This window comes from Sphaeramia orbicularis, chromosome 5 (genome assembly GCF_902148855.1).
Source record: "Sphaeramia orbicularis chromosome 5, fSphaOr1.1, whole genome shotgun sequence".
Lineage (NCBI taxonomy): Eukaryota > Metazoa > Chordata > Actinopteri > Kurtiformes > Apogonidae > Sphaeramia > Sphaeramia orbicularis.
The window spans coordinates 33,295,027-33,311,523 of NC_043961.1; the positions used below are offsets into that span (position 1 = coordinate 33,295,027).

At 37.2% G+C, this 16,497-nt stretch overlaps 2 protein-coding genes across 4 annotated transcripts; one reads left to right on the top strand and one right to left on the bottom strand.

Moving 5' to 3' along the window:
• Positions 1-887: 887 nt before the first annotated feature.
• Positions 888-8,940, bottom strand: LOC115420143 (protein insensitive-like). Of its 2 annotated transcripts, XM_030135385.1 has the most exons (7): positions 8,739-8,940; positions 8,278-8,445; positions 8,030-8,186; positions 6,526-6,698; positions 6,077-6,305; positions 3,930-4,070; positions 1,597-1,694 (listed from the first exon to the last, which is right to left on the bottom strand). In XM_030135385.1, exons 1-6 carry the CDS (start codon positions 8,862-8,864, stop codon positions 4,045-4,047), a joined length of 879 nt encoding a protein of 292 aa, XP_029991245.1. In that variant the 5' UTR covers positions 8,865-8,940; the 3' UTR covers positions 1,597-1,694; positions 3,930-4,044. The 2 variants fall into 2 exon arrangements, with proteins under 2 accessions (XP_029991244.1, XP_029991245.1); XM_030135384.1 differs by lacking the exon at positions 3,930-4,070 and having other exon boundaries at positions 888-1,694; positions 8,739-8,935.
• Positions 8,941-9,221: 281 nt separating this feature from the next.
• On the top strand, positions 9,222-15,048 carry rrp9 (ribosomal RNA processing 9, U3 small nucleolar RNA binding protein). 2 transcript variants are annotated; one of them, XM_030135507.1, is made up of 15 exons: positions 9,222-9,404; positions 9,549-9,643; positions 9,743-9,855; positions 9,939-10,006; positions 10,778-10,819; positions 10,921-11,047; positions 11,172-11,296; positions 11,381-11,473; positions 11,596-11,696; positions 11,780-11,914; positions 13,256-13,318; positions 13,445-13,602; positions 13,808-13,887; positions 14,035-14,108; positions 14,836-15,048. In XM_030135507.1, the coding sequence occupies exons 1-15, from the start codon at positions 9,321-9,323 to the stop codon at positions 14,939-14,941; spliced, it is 1,464 nt and encodes a 487-aa protein (XP_029991367.1). In that variant the 5' UTR covers positions 9,222-9,320; the 3' UTR covers positions 14,942-15,048. The 2 variants fall into 2 exon arrangements, with proteins under 2 accessions (XP_029991367.1, XP_029991368.1); XM_030135508.1 differs by having other exon boundaries at positions 13,445-13,590.
• Positions 15,049-16,497: the final 1,449 nt, after the last annotated feature.

Sequence of the window (16,497 nt, forward strand, 5' to 3'; positions counted from 1 at the left end):
CTAAGATCGTCAAATTTAACACAGGGTCTTTATTTATAGTGGTATATATGACTATTTCAAGTCATGTGGTTCAGATAAAATGCACTAACACCTAGGTAACTTTTCCTGTCCCAGTTTTTGACCCCAATATTTTACTAAAAATTCATTAATTTGGGGATGGCTCAGAGCAAGAGTAACTTTTTTTTTCATTTATCTGAGGTCATCATTAGGTGCATCCTGGGGGGAAATACGTCTAAGAATGAATCCAGTTTCATGGAAGCACTCACATACAAACTGACCTGGTGGAATGTGCAGCATACATTTTGTGCACTCAGTTTGATCAGATGTTGTGGAGACTTCTTTAGCAATACTAACAGCACTTTTACATTTGACATGAACAGCCAGCTTGAAAACTTGGCAAACAGAATGGGCAGTCATTTTCTTAAGTATGTCTAGGTCATTCGGATTCACTGTCATATGATTCTTGAAAAATCTGGATGATTTTGGCCACAGTGTTGAAGCTTAGTTTCAAAGGTGTACTGATCTTCTTGTATTCTTACTCAGCTTTATAAAGGGAAACTATGTTGTACGTAAGATCTTTAAAGAGCCCTTGGCCATGAGGTTCCATGCTGACTGAGTAACTGAGTGTAGATTTTTACATTTATTTTGAAAAAGTAGATAATGCACATTTCGAGGATGACTGTAACAAAGTATATTAATCATTATTTTTTCTATCCTAAATTCCGATATGACATGTGATCCCAGGAAAATGAAATGTCAAAAAACATTACCACCGCACAAATACACACTCATCAGTCAGTATGTGGTAATTACCAAAGGAGAAAAACAACACCTCATTGTGATGATGACTCTAAGTAAGGGAAGCAAGTCAAAAACCGCACAAGTACAAAGGTTTCAAAAGTGTATTTTATTATATTATTATCATTATTATGTAACAAAACACAGCAAAAAAAGTGAGATGTTTCATAATCATTACAGTATTATTTTTGAAACTTCAAGGAACACAGTGTCACATGGTGTGATGTAAAAGTTCTCATAACAGCAGAGTACAGCTGAAATGCCGACTATATTTTTTTTTTTACACTTTTCAAATGGCTTCCTTTCACACACAAAGACCAGCTAACTAACTATATCAGCCAGTATACGTGCTTTACCAAGACCAAATTCACACACCAGTTAAGTAGATATAGACAAGCACTACTTCAATTACAGTAACTCAAATAAGAACACTTAGTTTTAGCACATGTGACATTGTGTAACGCTGATTTACAGCCTGGTTTGGTCAAGTTACAGTACACACTGAATACATCCTACAGACAAGACAGTTTAAAAAAGTAGAGTCTGAAAAAGTGTTAGAAAAAATAATTGAGCGCTAGATTTCAATACTGAATAAATTAAATCTGGAAAAAGATGATGGTCTGTCACATAACTATCAGACATTAAACTTGTGATAAACAGATATAGGTGAACTGTTTCCCAACATTTGAAATGTTATAACTGAGGTTCATTTTCCATCACTGGATTTTCGGGCAGAATTGACACATCTTGGCAAAAGCTTTGATCGTTAACAACTTTATTTTCAGGTTTGGTCAACCCCAATCTCTTCTTTAATAGCTTGTCTTCATTATTCAGCTTTGTCCTGATTGCTGTTTTTATTTGGCTGCTATCAGCGCCAAATTTTGCTGCAACGTGCTCTGAAAGGAGAAAGATAAAAAAAAAAAAAAGAAAAAAAAAAGATTATAATCTTTCTTCAAGATTAAAATTCATAAAGAAGCACTTGGAGAATGCAAACCTCGCCAAGGCAGATAAATTCCAACCCAGCATGATTATGTAAATATATGCACATTCGCACAAGATTTTATTTTGCATTCAGGAAGACAAACCATCCAAAGATACCTGAGGTACAACTCCAAAAAACACCTGTGTACAAAGTCTTATAAGATAATGAAGCTTCTACTGTGACCTTGACCTTCAATCCTTCATTATCTCCAACATTTTCTGGCACTAAACCTCAAAGCTATATGTATGTGGTGAATTACAATCAAATGATGATGATGATGATGTTTGGAAAATATTGCCTTGTGTTAACAAATAAGCATTTCTGTAACTGCATTAAAACATTTATTTCCATTAATTAGGGATATGAAGTTTAATATTAAAATATTTTATAAATGTATTTAAAAGGTAAAATCACATTGCTGCCCTAGTGTTTCATATTAACCATATAATTAATGAACAAAACATACACAGAAAACAAAAGAAACTAAGTAAAAGGGACAAAAAGAAACCGTTAGTAAACATATACAGGGTTTTCCACAAGCTTGCCGTGTGGATTCCTACATTTTCTTGAAATTTGTGGTTCCTGCCACAAAAGGTTTACATTTTTAATAGAAAATAAATATTTGCACATCACTTTGGACCATTATTATAACCAGATCAGAGTACAATACAGTCTACTCCCGTTATACCGCCAACTTCCGTTCACGGCCAAATTGGTGGTATAGCGAAAACGGCGTTACAACGGGTTGCGTCCATAATGTGCATGTCTTTACTATATGATGTCTATGCTGCCTCCGTTAACCCGTTCTAATTGCGTTTCTAAATAAATCTTGATTCTGTTATGTTGTAAGGGATCATTTAAAGTGGGGAAACATTTTAAGCATTATTATACCGTGTCGGGAAATGACACCCCATCATCTTGAGACTTTGGCTTAATCCCACGTCCTCTTCCTGACATCCTGACCTACTGAGTGTTCTGCGATAAATGAACGGTGGCCGTTCCGTAGACCTACTCGTAGCTTGTCGTGATCAGCGTCTGGCGCGTTTGTTTCAGTGCATTGTTAAAATTTATGTGTACTCGATGGCAATCACACTGGTGGTATAACGGTCGGGAAATCAATGGTATAAGTGTTGTTTGTGCATGGAACTGGGCTGGCGGATGGCGATAGGCGGAAATGGCGGTAGCTAATGGAATAATGCATTGGGGATTTTTGTGCAATGGTTTTGGTCGGCGGTGAGCGAAAATGGCGGTATAACGGCGGGTGGTTTAATGAGAGTAGACTGTATTTGGAAAAGTTTAAAGTTTATCCAAAAGGTTTAAAGACAAATTAGTAAAGAAGTCCAAAGGGGACCAGCAATAATCATTAGAGCTGGGAAAATTCATTCAGTTCATGTTTTTTCCACTTTGATTTTACTTCAGTTTGGATTAGGTAGCATCCATAAAAGGTCTGGGTGCTACAATATTCTTATCAGAGCTGCAAGTCATGAAGAATTGCAATAAAATATTGTATTTTTAACAAGTGGAATAAAGGTTTGTGTATGTTTTATTCAGAAAAAATGGAAGGAATGTAAAGATAAATATAAATGTAATTCATTATAAATTATTGGCAAAAATATTCCATAGCAACAATAGCTTTTCAGACCAATGTTTAAAGTGCAGCACACAGTGAGTGACCCGCATCTGGATACTGTAAAGAAATTAGACAAAACTGAAAGATGGATTTGTAAAATCTGTAAACACTAAACTGCCTTTTCCTAAAAGATTAGTCTATTTCAAATTTTTCAAAACCTCCTTCCTGAATGGCAAATTCATTTTTTGCATCATTAATGAGGAAGACGCTCAAACTGCAAAATTGGAAAATTATGAAAGCCATTCATTTTAGAGAATATAAAACATTATAGAATGAGTTCAGCTACAAAAAACCCTGAAGAGGACTATGTTTGGATATTGCCTTGGTTTGTGCTTGTTTGTGTGTCTGTCTCTGTGCGTGTGTGTGTGTGTGTGTGTATATCTGTGATAATTTACACCGATTGGCCATAACCTTATGATCACTGAGAGATAAAGTGGTAATAATGCTGATTATTGTATTACACTGGCACATGTTAGTGGGTGGGAGATATTATACAGTAAGTGAATATTTAGTCCTCACAGTTAATGTGTTGGAAGCGCAAAAATAGGCAACATAAGGATCTGAGTGACAAGATCCAAACTGTGATGTCCAAAAGACTACAACAGAGCATCTTCACAACTGAAGATCATGTTGACTAATCCTGGTCTGCAGTGGCTAGCCCTGACCAAAAGGGGACTAAGGAAGGAAAATCAGATCACAAATCAATCAAGCACCTGCAGGACACCTGCGGGACAAACAAATCCATGAAGTCCCTGTGTTATAATGTCCAGGACTTAAAGCAGTGTTTTTCAACCTTGGGGTCGGGACCCCATGTGGGGTCGCCTTGAATTCAAATGGGGTCGCCTGAAATCTCTAGTAGTTGAAAAAAAAAAAAAAAAAAAAAATACTAATAAAAATATATGGTGAGTTGAGAGAGACAATCACAATCCATAAAAGACATGACAAACTGTGAAGCTGAAACTGAAGCACTGTGGTACTGTTTATCTGTCAAATGTTCATTGTGGTCAGTTTCAGATGCTGCAGCTCTTTCATAATTCATAGTTTGAGTTTTTGTTTGTTCAGTATTAATTGTCAGCCTCCAAGCTGGACTGACTGTACATATCCTGACCAAGGAAAATAAAATTCTCACTTTGTGCAGTAATCTACACCTGGCTTTTCTGCCTCCGTCAATAATAATATATATTGTATAGACTAAATGTCGTCTAAAATTAACGTTTATTCGCAACATAGTATAGCAAACTATTACATGGTCAAAAACAAATTAATTTTAGCAACAAAAAAAAAAAGTCTCCGTTTTGAATGTCTGGGGTTGCCAGAAATTTGTGATGTTAAAATGGGGTCATGAGCCACAAAAGGTTGGGAACCACTGACTTAAAGGATGTGCTGCTACTGCCTCAATGCCAGATACCACTGTACAGCAAAGGTTGGGTGAAGTCTAGGCCTCGGGCTGGAGCTATTTTTGTTGATAACAGGGGAATCTACACAATATTAGGTGGAGGATCAAAGTGTTATGTTCTGTGTTAGCATTTGCTTCTTTAATTGCCCGTAGATGCGTCCTCCTTCTTTGGATGTCGCCTATACCTCCAGCAGAACACGCCTGGATAACGGACGTAATGTCTCTCTTGAAATGGGAAAAGGTCAAATTTTCTCTCAGAGGATCAACCACGAAATTTTACATTACATGAAAACCTTTCCTCTCTTATTATGATAAAACATCTATAGAAAACAGAACAGAATAGCTATAACACTCGTAATTAAGTGAATGTGGACCAATGTGGGTGGGTGGGGTACTATTTTTCTCTTTTTTTGTTTTGCTTTGTTTTTTTTTTTTTGTTTAAGTTTTTGTTTGTTGGGTTTATGGAAAACTGGAAAATTGGAAATGCTTATACCTGTGCTGAGAGGATATGTATACTGAAAATGTGTCCTAATAAAAAGATTAATATATCACAAAAAAAAAGGTGTTATGTTCCCACAGATGCTTGACTGAGTTGAGATCTTTGCTTTCTTAGACCACTTTTGGTACAATCTAGTCACTGTATGCCAGGAACACTCATCGACACCTGCAGTTTTGGAGATTGGCCTTTGTTCGAGTCACTCAGACCCTTACATTTTCCCATTTTGCTGCTTCTTACACATCAACTTCGAGAACTAAATAGTCACTTGTTTCCTAATCCTCCTCCACTCCTTGAAAGGTGCCATGTTAACATAATGATTCACATTAATACCACTTCACTCATCAGTGTGCGGTCAGCTGATTGGTGTATGTACTCATGAAATAAATAAATAAATACATTTATGGAAGTCTGTGGTGGTATTATATGAGCTGTAAGAAGTGTATGTTTGTATATATGACTGAAACTTGGTCAAATCATTACATCTGATTATCAATAAATGAAAATTATGCTCACGTTTAAATAGTGCATGTACTGGATTAAAACCCTCATTCACGTAATTTAATAAAAATAATTATTTTCTCTTATTTTTTTCCCCCATCGTTGACCTTTGACAAACAGCAGCCACAATTTAGTCAACAAATCAAGACTATTTGTCCACAGTTGTGGACAGTAGACTGCTAACAGACACTGTAAAACAAAACCTAATGAGCAGTTACAAAGCCAGTGCATGTGCTTAAAAGTAAATATCATTAAACATTTTCTAGATCTTACCGATTATACTCCTTAAGATCTCAGGTGGGAGTTGGGGCTTATGGGCCTCTTCTCCGGGTAAAGTATTCCTCCGGCCTTGCAGAGAATGTGTGGCCAAAGTTTCTCTATCGAAAAGTATCATGAGCAGCGCCGACGTGTACTTCTTATAGTCTCCAATCTCTGCAATACGCTCATAAAGATTTTTGGGAACTCGAAGATGTTCCGATAGATAGAGAAAGTTGAGATCATCCTGAGGGCAAAAATATATGTTGAATTAAGATGCATTAATGTCTAAAACCACCAATACATAATGTTTTTAAGTACTTATAGACCATGGCCATTAAAAATATCTAAACAGAAGCACAGGCATTCACACAGGCTAGTTAATTTAAGATACAACATTTAAGCTAAGTGAATCAAGCAGTGCTCCTGAAAAGGATCTGTTCTTAGAAGACATTATGAGCCCTGACCTCAGGGATGTTATGAACTGTTCTCATCTCTGCCTCAGGCTCAGCCAAAAAAGAGACTTCATCCTGAGAGCTCTGTACTGCAACCCCCGCCTCGCCTCCTTGGAGTACATGATCCAGAGTGACTCGTAGTTCATGAGCTGTGTGCCGCATCTGCATCATGAGAGTGTTCATCTCTGCAGAATACATGTCCAACATGAATACCAACACCAGATGGATACAGGTACATAATGAATTTGCAGATGAGGAAAACAAATAGCAGATAAAAACACCTCCAAGAAATCTCCTCAAAATCCAAAACTTTCTGACTCAGAGTTCTTTTCAGGTATGGGGTTTCTTAAGATGTGTGATGCTAATTATGAAGAAAACAGAAATGGAATTGGAAAAAAAAAAAACTCACATATGGCTGAGCATTAATTTTGTTTTCTGATCATCTCTACTTCCTGATTTAGCACAGAACAATGCTGTTCTCAGACTTGGAAATTACTGAAACCTAACATATATATATAAGATAAAATAAATCTTTATTTTCATTGCACAGTGAAATTGGAGTACTGCCCCACACGATGCAAAGAGAAGGCACACAACAATAAATTGAAAAACAAAGGCACAATAAAAATAGAGCAAAATATACACAGGATAGAAACTATGTGTGCATAAATATGCATATGTCCAAAAATAATAGACTGTGTAAAATGTTTGTTTGCTGAACAGCTAGCCATGTTCAAACAGTCTGTTCATTAATGTTCCTGAGTCTGTTTTTTTAATTTACTAATTTTAATATATTTCCTCTGCCCAGGAGGGTATGTGACTACTCCTGTCCATCTGCATTATTACAATAAAAAACAATATATACATTTTCATGGAACTTGTTTAAAAAATAAAGAATGAACAAAGGATGGACCCATTAAATTAGGCAGATCTATGCAAAGGGGCAGAGGCTGGACTTGTTTTTCAACTATTCTAATAACTGAATGTCTCTGGCTAACCTAGGACTTAGTAGCAGAAAAGAAATGAATCCATGGTGCTTCTTTGACAACACTTCAATTCAAAATGGTGGCGGTGTGGCTCTACTGCTACAGTATAAGGTTTTCTACAGTAGCCTTATAAGACAGACACTGTGATTAGAGGAAAAGGATGAACCAGTGGTGTTTTTAAGAGCTGCTTTCAGTCAGTAATGGCACAATAGTTCCTTAGTTAATCTATGGTCTTTGGCCATGTGATGATGTTGCAATGGAGTTTTCAGATCTTTGGCAATCGCTTTTAAAAACTATCACTTGCACCAACCGATGTATTGGAACTAGATCTATTGGTATTGGTAGGGTTTGGGGAAAAACAGCTGACATTTCAGTAGGTTTAGTGTAGTACATGCCAAAATCTAAGAAACACAACTCAGGATGTAGATCCAGAAATGACTGTACACAATATTTTACACCATCTTGGCTTTGATTGATTGACAGGTATTTTTCAGACTAACACTTGGTGATGCTGTCATATTTCCACCCACCTTTCAGCTCCCTCAGCTCTCTCTCAGCCAAAATCCTACATCTGCGTTCATATTTGAGTTGTGCCTGCAGTTGCTCTATTTTCATGAGGAGACTGATTGTGTCTGTTCTGATGCCTGGACTGGCAGCATTTTCTTCATCAAATTCAATCGTGTCATTCTGCCAAGTGGGAAGAAATCACATAAACAATTGCTGTTAGTGACACATCTGAGAGGTGCTGTGTTTAGGCACAACAGGTTCCATGTCTCACCTCATTGTTGGGGAAAGGTGAGTAGCTGGACTCTTCAGGTAACCTGTACCTATTCTCCGCTGGATCGCATCCAAATTCCTGGGTGTCTGAACCGATCTTAATCATCTTAACTGGGGGTGGTGTTGGATTCGTCCCTGCCTCTCTCTTGGGTGGCATGGGGCTCAAAATCTAAACAGTTATAGTTTGATCAGGTTAAGAAACTGATTTAAATCCCCTTGCTTTTCTGTATAATATGTAGACTAAACTTAATGAGGCAAACTTTTTCAGACGTGATCACATCGTTTGTTTTTAACTCGTTCATGCAAAACTAAAAAGTTAACTCTTTCACACATCGCTTCCCCACCCCCTGCCTGCACAACCCCTCCTACTAGCCTCCAGCTGGAACCTCTGAGTGATAAAAACTGTCTTTCTGCACATCATAAATGTGATATTCAGTGCCAGACACTGTAGATGAGCCTCACCTGGCCGATATCCTCGACCTCAGGAAAAAAACGGTAACGACCGTCTCTGAGGACAAAGACTGCGCAGTAAATGGAAATACTGCGTAGTAGAGGAAGTAGTAGTACTACTGCAGTAGTACAGTACATAGATCCTGCTACAATAAGGGCTAATTGGTAACTCCTGCGCAAAATGTTTCGGGTTAAATATGTGTGAAATGCTGCGGTTATGCGTACCTTTCACTAAATGTGATGCACTTGTATAAAAGATTGTTGTGTGTTTGGATTTAAATTTTTAACAATTATATGCGGAACAAAACTGTCTAAACTTCTTCCCCGAGGGAAGTATTTTTCCACAGTACTATTTCCTGCTAATCCAAAATCTCAATTTAACCAATAGAAACGTTGTATTTATGGAAAAGGCGGGACATTGTGCTGTATGACTGAATATCAACCAATCAGCGTGTGAGTTCAAACGCGTTTTCATTTCCTAGTGTGGTTGGCGTGTACCCATGTGGGTTCAATGTTGATTTGCTTCTGAGGTGGAGAGAGAATTACTATCTACAATTATCGTTTACTTTGAAACGCTGTTTGCCGCGTTTCATCATGTCGTCGTCATTCTTCATAAAGACAAAGCAAAACCCTAAATTAGCCAAAAAGGGGAAAAACACAGCTGTGTCAAAACGAAAGGTAGGTGAACTGTTAGCAAGACAGCTAATGTTAGCTAACTACCAGGTGGGCTCACTGGAAATTCTGCAGTCTGGTTGTATCATTTTATTTCACCATTAAACACTTGTAGTTGTGCGTTCTCATATAATTCTCCTTCGAGCGCAGAACGATGGCGATTCAGCCGGTAAGAGCAAAGTACCAGCTAAGAAACCCAGCTCGAAATACAACGAAGAGATTTCCAGCGACTCAGAGACAGAGAGGTGAGTCTCCATTATTGCTACAAGCAATTATTTTATGATGATCTTCTTTTGTTATCCCAAAGTAAAATGCTTTTGTTATGCATGTTTTTTGTTGCACAGTTCTGCTGAGCCCAAGAAAAGACAGACCAACGTAGATTATGAATATGATGAAACACCACAGGAGAAGAAACTTAGATTAGCTAAACAGTACCTTGAACAATTAAAGGAAGAAGGTAAGTTTGTGTCCACTGCAGTGATCCTGAAATTGGTCTGCATTGTTGTGGACAGTATTAATTTTGTAACTTTCCTTTGTCAGAGGAAAAGAAGGCAGAGGACGAGTCATTTGAGACTGAATTGATTGCCGGCAGACTTCAAGAACAAGTGGTAAGGCATCTCCTCTGTGGCAAAGCATGTCTTGAATAAATGTTGTGAATAAACAGTGCAGGTTATTAGTTGTCATTTTATGTATTGTCATATTTGTGGCAAACACATTAGTACACGTAGAGCAGTTGTTCTCAACCTGGGGACTGCCAGATATTTGTGAAGAGGAGAATTTAAAAAAAAAAAAAAAAAATAGTAACTGGACCTTGTCATGGTTTTTGCACTATATAATCTATACCCACGATTTGATTTGCCTTAAAATGTATCTTTGAATATGTATGCAAGACATATAGTGTGTGAGTTTGAGCCAAAATAAGGTGAAAGAAAGAAGGGGGGAAAAAACATTTTAATTCGGCACTTTTTTGCTTAACTGAGCAGATAGACACTGTGGCTTATTTAGAATGTGAAACAAATGTGGAGTCATCCATGGCTTCCCACCAAGTCTTCCAATTCGTGACTTGTTTTCAGAGTGCAGCACTTGAAAGTCTGACAACACCACCAAAGTCACAGACTTCAGGAGTGACAAACGATAGCTTGTATCTTAAAAGTATTAAGAACCTCTGCTTTAAATGTTCAAATTCTCACTACATGTCTCATTTAAGGAGCAGCCTTTTGTCCAAATATGGGGAAACTGATCGTGGTTAATGATGTTATACACTCGCAACATAATATTTAATTGGAAATGCCAAGTGAAGCAAATTTTAGGTTGACTGTAGGCTGTTATACTCTTTGACTGGAAAAGTAGTTAATCCTTTTGCTTATATAACCCCTTAGCTTGAACAAAAAGGAAAGCTTCAGCGACTTATTGCCAAAGATGTAAGTATAATTACCTTGACTTAAATCGCTACTATTTATTACATTTTTCATCCGTCAAACACTGATTTTTTTAAATTATTTTTTTAAAATCCATATTTTAGATCCTGCCACCAGATGCCTCAGAGATACGAGTGTTAAGAGGACACAAACTTCCAATAACATGTCTGGTCATTACTCCTGATGATAAATGCATCTTTTCTGCTGCCAAAGACTGCTCAATCATCAAATGTTAGTATACACTGAAGTCATAGAAAGCAATCATTTTAATTTGGGCCCTAAAAATACATTAAAATATTCTCCAGAGGATCATTTTATAGATCTGTATTAGTGCAGCTTTTTCATACACTTTCAGGGGATGTTGAGAGTGGAAAGAAGCTACATACAATACACGGTGGAAGGAAAGGCACAGAAGATCGGCATGTGGGACACACTGCGCACATCCTGTGTATGACCATATCATCAGATGGAAAATACTTGGTGAGTAGTACTCTGAGTATATTCTTCTTTCCATTTTTTCAGCACTGTTCATTTACCGTAGTATCTGGTGTGACATATTTTCAGGCAACAGGAGACATGAACAAGCTGATCATGATTTGGGAAGCTGAAACATGTAAACATCTATACAAATTCACAGGACACAAGGGACCTGTTTCTGTACGTTTTCCTTCTATTCTCAGTATAGTAGTAGAATGTTGTACATATCTCCAAGGTCACCTTGTAAGCTATATTAAATGTTTTTTTTTTTTTCTTTTTTTTTTTTTTTTTAACCATTTCAGGGTCTTTCATTCAGAAAGGGAACTCATGATTTGTACAGCGCCTCTCATGATCGTTCAGTCAAGGTCTGGAACGTGGATGAAAATGCTTATGTTGAGACTCTGTGAGTAGCTGATCTGAAGGTCATTTCTGCTCCTGTCATGCATTTGTCTTCACATGTTTTTCCATGATTTTCAATATCTGTAGCTTCGGGCATCAGGACATCATTACAGGACTGGACAGCCTGAGTCGAGAGTGCTGTGTGACCGCTGGAGGAAGAGATCGCACTGTGAGAGTGTGGAAGATAGCAGAGGAGTCACAGCTTGTGTTTCACGGCCACGAGTGAGCTTCTGTTCCTTTTTTATATTTGTACTAGTGAGTTTGAATGCCATTGTGAGTCCAGAGCTAAGCAGTGAAAGAACTTAAATAGAGTTGCATCATTGATCTTTTAACCTTAATTAAAACAGATGTCATGCTTTCTTTATTTAGACTGGTTATATTCAAAGCTATCAACAGCAGGCATAAACAAGAATGAATAAAGTGACCAGTTCATTGTTTACACACATCTTTACTACACTATCAGTTTTTGATCAAAAAATGAACAAAAACAGAGGTGGTCAAAATTATACTTCTCTGTCATAGTCTTCAGGCACTGTCAGCCAACAGTGAACATTGTAGCTCTGTTGGTTTAGCTTAATGAAAAACAGCCACAGTAAACCCACAAATTGCCTCAGTTTTTCCACACCGTTTGTGTTGTCAATAGCTGCACTGAGGATCTGATTCATCCAAACAAGCTCAGAACTGTCAAAGTTTAGTTTCAACAAACATAACAGGACATGGTAACGTTATCCCTTCATAAGCTTCATGATCAAACGGTTTCAGCATCAAACTCCATTCTTTTATTTTTTGCTTTGTTCAGTGACAAAGATGACAATAACGAATGATGATTCTTTGTCTATGAAAGCAGTGTTTTTTGTTGTTTTTTTTGTCACTGAATTCATCCTTGGTGTTTATTTTCATAGTTTTCATTGCCATGGGAGGTCAACACAGTAACTCACTACTCCCTCTGGTGGTCACATATATCAACTAAATGTCAACCTGGGCTGTAAATAAATTCCGTTCATATTTCCCGAATACAATAACTGACATCTTGGCATAACATCTGAAAAAAAAAGGTAATTGTAGTATTTTAGGGGTGAAATATTATATTTAGCTGCTTGTAAGGATGTAACACATGGAGCTGTGATGGTTATGAAACAGAGACCACAATACAAACACCCATGTTCTTAAGTCACTTGTATTGCAATTAACTATTTTGACATTCACTTTGTATGTAGGCTAGCCTCAGCAAAGTAATTTTTGTGTTTAGTTAATTTAGTAAATGAATCATCTTTTACAGTGTTTTTGGTGCTCTTAATATTCCATATTGTAGTTGATTTAGTGAAACCCAGAGGTGTTAAAGGGATGTCCAGGAGTTGAATCATTGCACCTCTACAAATAACTAGTGTTTACAGCCCAGGACTGATGACTGGATATTATTGCATGGCTTACATTTTGACCAGTTAATGTTTTGTACTATTAGATTAAAACTCAGTGGAGGAAATGAGTGATGAAGGCTACATTAATAGAGTGAATGTTATACAGCCTCTGCTAATCTAATTTGTCATCACTGTTTTCCTGCAGAGGATCAATTGATTGTATTCAACTCATAAATGAGGAGTACATGATCACAGGAGCTGATGATGGGTAAGACATGGGCTGTAGTGTTCACAGTATTGTCTGAGTCACAGTTGTTCACTGACCTCAATGTTCTCTCAGATTAATTCATGTTTCTCTTTTGTGCCCACTCCCAATTTTCTGAAACGACCTCAGCTCTGTGTCTCTTTGGAGTGTCAACAAGAAGAAGCCTCTCAGCACGGTGAAGCAGGCTCACGGTTGCCATGGCGACGCAGGGCTGGAGCAGCCTCATTGGGTAGCTTCAGTGGCAGCACTTCAGAACTCGGATACCGTAGCCTCAGGTGCCTCTGGCTGTGAGAGTCTTCCTTACCAGCTTTTTAATAACACACTCATAAAAGTTTTCAGTCATCTCATATGAATGCAAATGTATTTAATATAACAAATTAATAGTGCTCCAAACTCATCAGTATGTTCATTGAGTTATGTTTGGTCTAAGCTGTTTTTAAGATATTTTGCTGTCTGTATTGTCACACTTTAACCGTATTGTCTTCACTGCAGGTTCCCATAATTCACAGATCCAACTGTGGAAATGTGGGCACAATTACAGAGGCCTGGAGCCTCTCTTCAGTGTGCCTTTGGTGAGTTTTAACTTGCTAACTTCTCTCTAAAATCAAAATATTATATTTACATGTTCCCATTTTCTTGTACACGTCAATACCTTGGATTGCAGCAGCTCATACAGTTTCTTAAAACTATTTTGTCTCTTTCTTTGCTTTCTGTCTCAGTCTGGTTTTATCAACAGTCTCAAGTTTTCCAGCTCAGGCCAGTTCTTGGTGGCAGGTGTTGGACAGGAGCACAGGTAACTGAACTAATGGACACGTTTCCATAGAGACCATCTGGTTATCCTGTTAACTTATAGTATGCGTGTTCATCCTCAAGTCAAACATCCTCTAGATGGCAGTGTTGATCCATCACTCATATGGGGGGATGATTCACTTCGCTCCAGTGTGGCCTCATTGTTTTCAGTTAAACTGTTGATGGTAACTTAAAATGAGCCACATCACTGGATATGGAGCCTGAAGGTAGCTTAAACAAAATTATTCAGTTTGTTAATATATTAACACTTGCTTCTGTCATATTATTTTCTGTGATATTACAATTTTTAATGAAATATAATAAAATAACATGTTGTTCACTTAAAACGTATTGCATACGGGAATCACCAGTCTGTTCATAGTTGATTTTGGCTGATCAAATGTTGTTCTTCAGACAACAGTATAGCACCAAAGTCTTACAGAAATGCAATGAAGATGCATTTACTGTTGGTTTAGAACTCTATCTTGCTACTTCACGTAAAGGACTTAATGTGCAGATAAATAGTATTTGTTTACATTTTTAGAATTGCTGCAATGTTGGAATAATCAGACATGTTTCCATATTTATTTAAATTAATGTGAGGCACTGGTGGAAGAGATAAAATCACATGTATTTGTAGTTTGATGGGGGTGTGAAAATACTGCTGTTATTTATATTGGTTTTTACAATGTTTATCTGTTACCTCTATGTGTCTGTCTGTGTCTCTGCAGGTTGGGCAGATGGTGGAGACTAAAAGAAGCCAAGAATGGGATCTATATTATTCCTCTCAAGAGGAAGCTGCTTAATTCAGAGGAAGCTAATGTATCTGAACAGTAGACCTTTTTTATTAATAAAATTTAAATGTTTCATGTTTTGCTATTGTTTTCTTGTAAGAAATTGAAGCATATTTTCTAAACACAGTAAATAACTTGCTGGTGCTCATGTTTGTGGGTTACTCTGTTCTCTTTTGTTTTTGATCAGTGGTCTAGCCGCTCCAGTGATCAGAGCAGCGCAGGCAGTGTGAGGTTTGTGTGATTGGGGCACAGGTGAGGACGGGTCAGTCAGATTGGACAAGTCACTGCACACAGTTGACTAAGACTCATCTCCTTTATGTAACACAAACTTAGATTTTTTATTTTTATTTTTATTTTTTTTTTTTGTTGAAAAGTCTGCAGAATGTGTGAGCTTCAATAGAAAAACACTTTTTTTTTTTAACTTCTTAAACGGCTTCACTTCAGTAAATTTTGGCTGTACTGTGGACTACACCAAATCTAAAACTGATTAACTCCACAGGAGGATCCTTTATCTCTGTGGAGGAGGAACTTGTTTTCACATTTTATTGCACCAAAAAAAATGTTTAATATAATTTTGCATTCAAAGGAATCTGTAAAAAAAAATATTAGGAAATTGTACTGAGAGATAATTCTGGACTTTGTACATGATGAGGGCTGTTAATTTGATCTCATTAAACAATTTTTTGTTGTTGGAGCAACTCATCGTACAATGTTTAATATCAGGTCGCTCATTTCATTTTGCAAACAGTGCATCAATCTCTCGGTTCCACACAGTTCGAATATATTTCAGGGGAACATGAGCTGATCGAGGTGACAGTTCCCGGAGGATATGAATGTGATTATAAAAAATAGTTTTTGCACTTTCTTCAACTTTCCTGCAGGTGTCCTCTTCAGACTAGATGTGTGACTGTTTTTCACCTCCAACACATTTGTGTTGAATTATTCATGTAAACTGGCATAAGGATGGAAGCTATAATGTCCTTTTGAAACCACATCTAGTCTGTAGATTTGTCTGATCTGATATTTGTTTATATATCAGTGCAATTTTATGTATATATATATATATATATATATATATATATATATATATATATATATATATATATATATATATATATATAATTAAAAGTTTTCATTTAATATAATAACAGGAAAAATATGAAGTGGTCCCCTTTAAGAATACATCCTAGTAAAGATTAGAAGTATTCACAAAGCATCTTAACCCCTTAAGGAGCTCCTGAAGTGAAAAACTTGAGTATGAAGGTGAGTTTTAAGAGGCTGAAGGGGTTAAAGAGAAAAAAAGGTGGGCTTCAGGTCTTGACCAATCTAAGTGTAAAATGAATTGAAGTACTTTGAGGCTGATAAATCTCTGGTATTGTCATCTTTGAATATGTCTGTGTCATCGGGGAATCCACAGATGTTCAGACCATTCAGTATATTCAGGTTCAGATGACCTAATGTTGTGGACACATCCGAGACCTGACAAACCGAGTCAACCCCAGATCATAACACAGCCCCCCACAGTCTTGTACGATAGACACTAGGCATGATGGGTAATCGCTTCAATTCCCTTTCTTCTCATCCTGACGGGTCGATCAC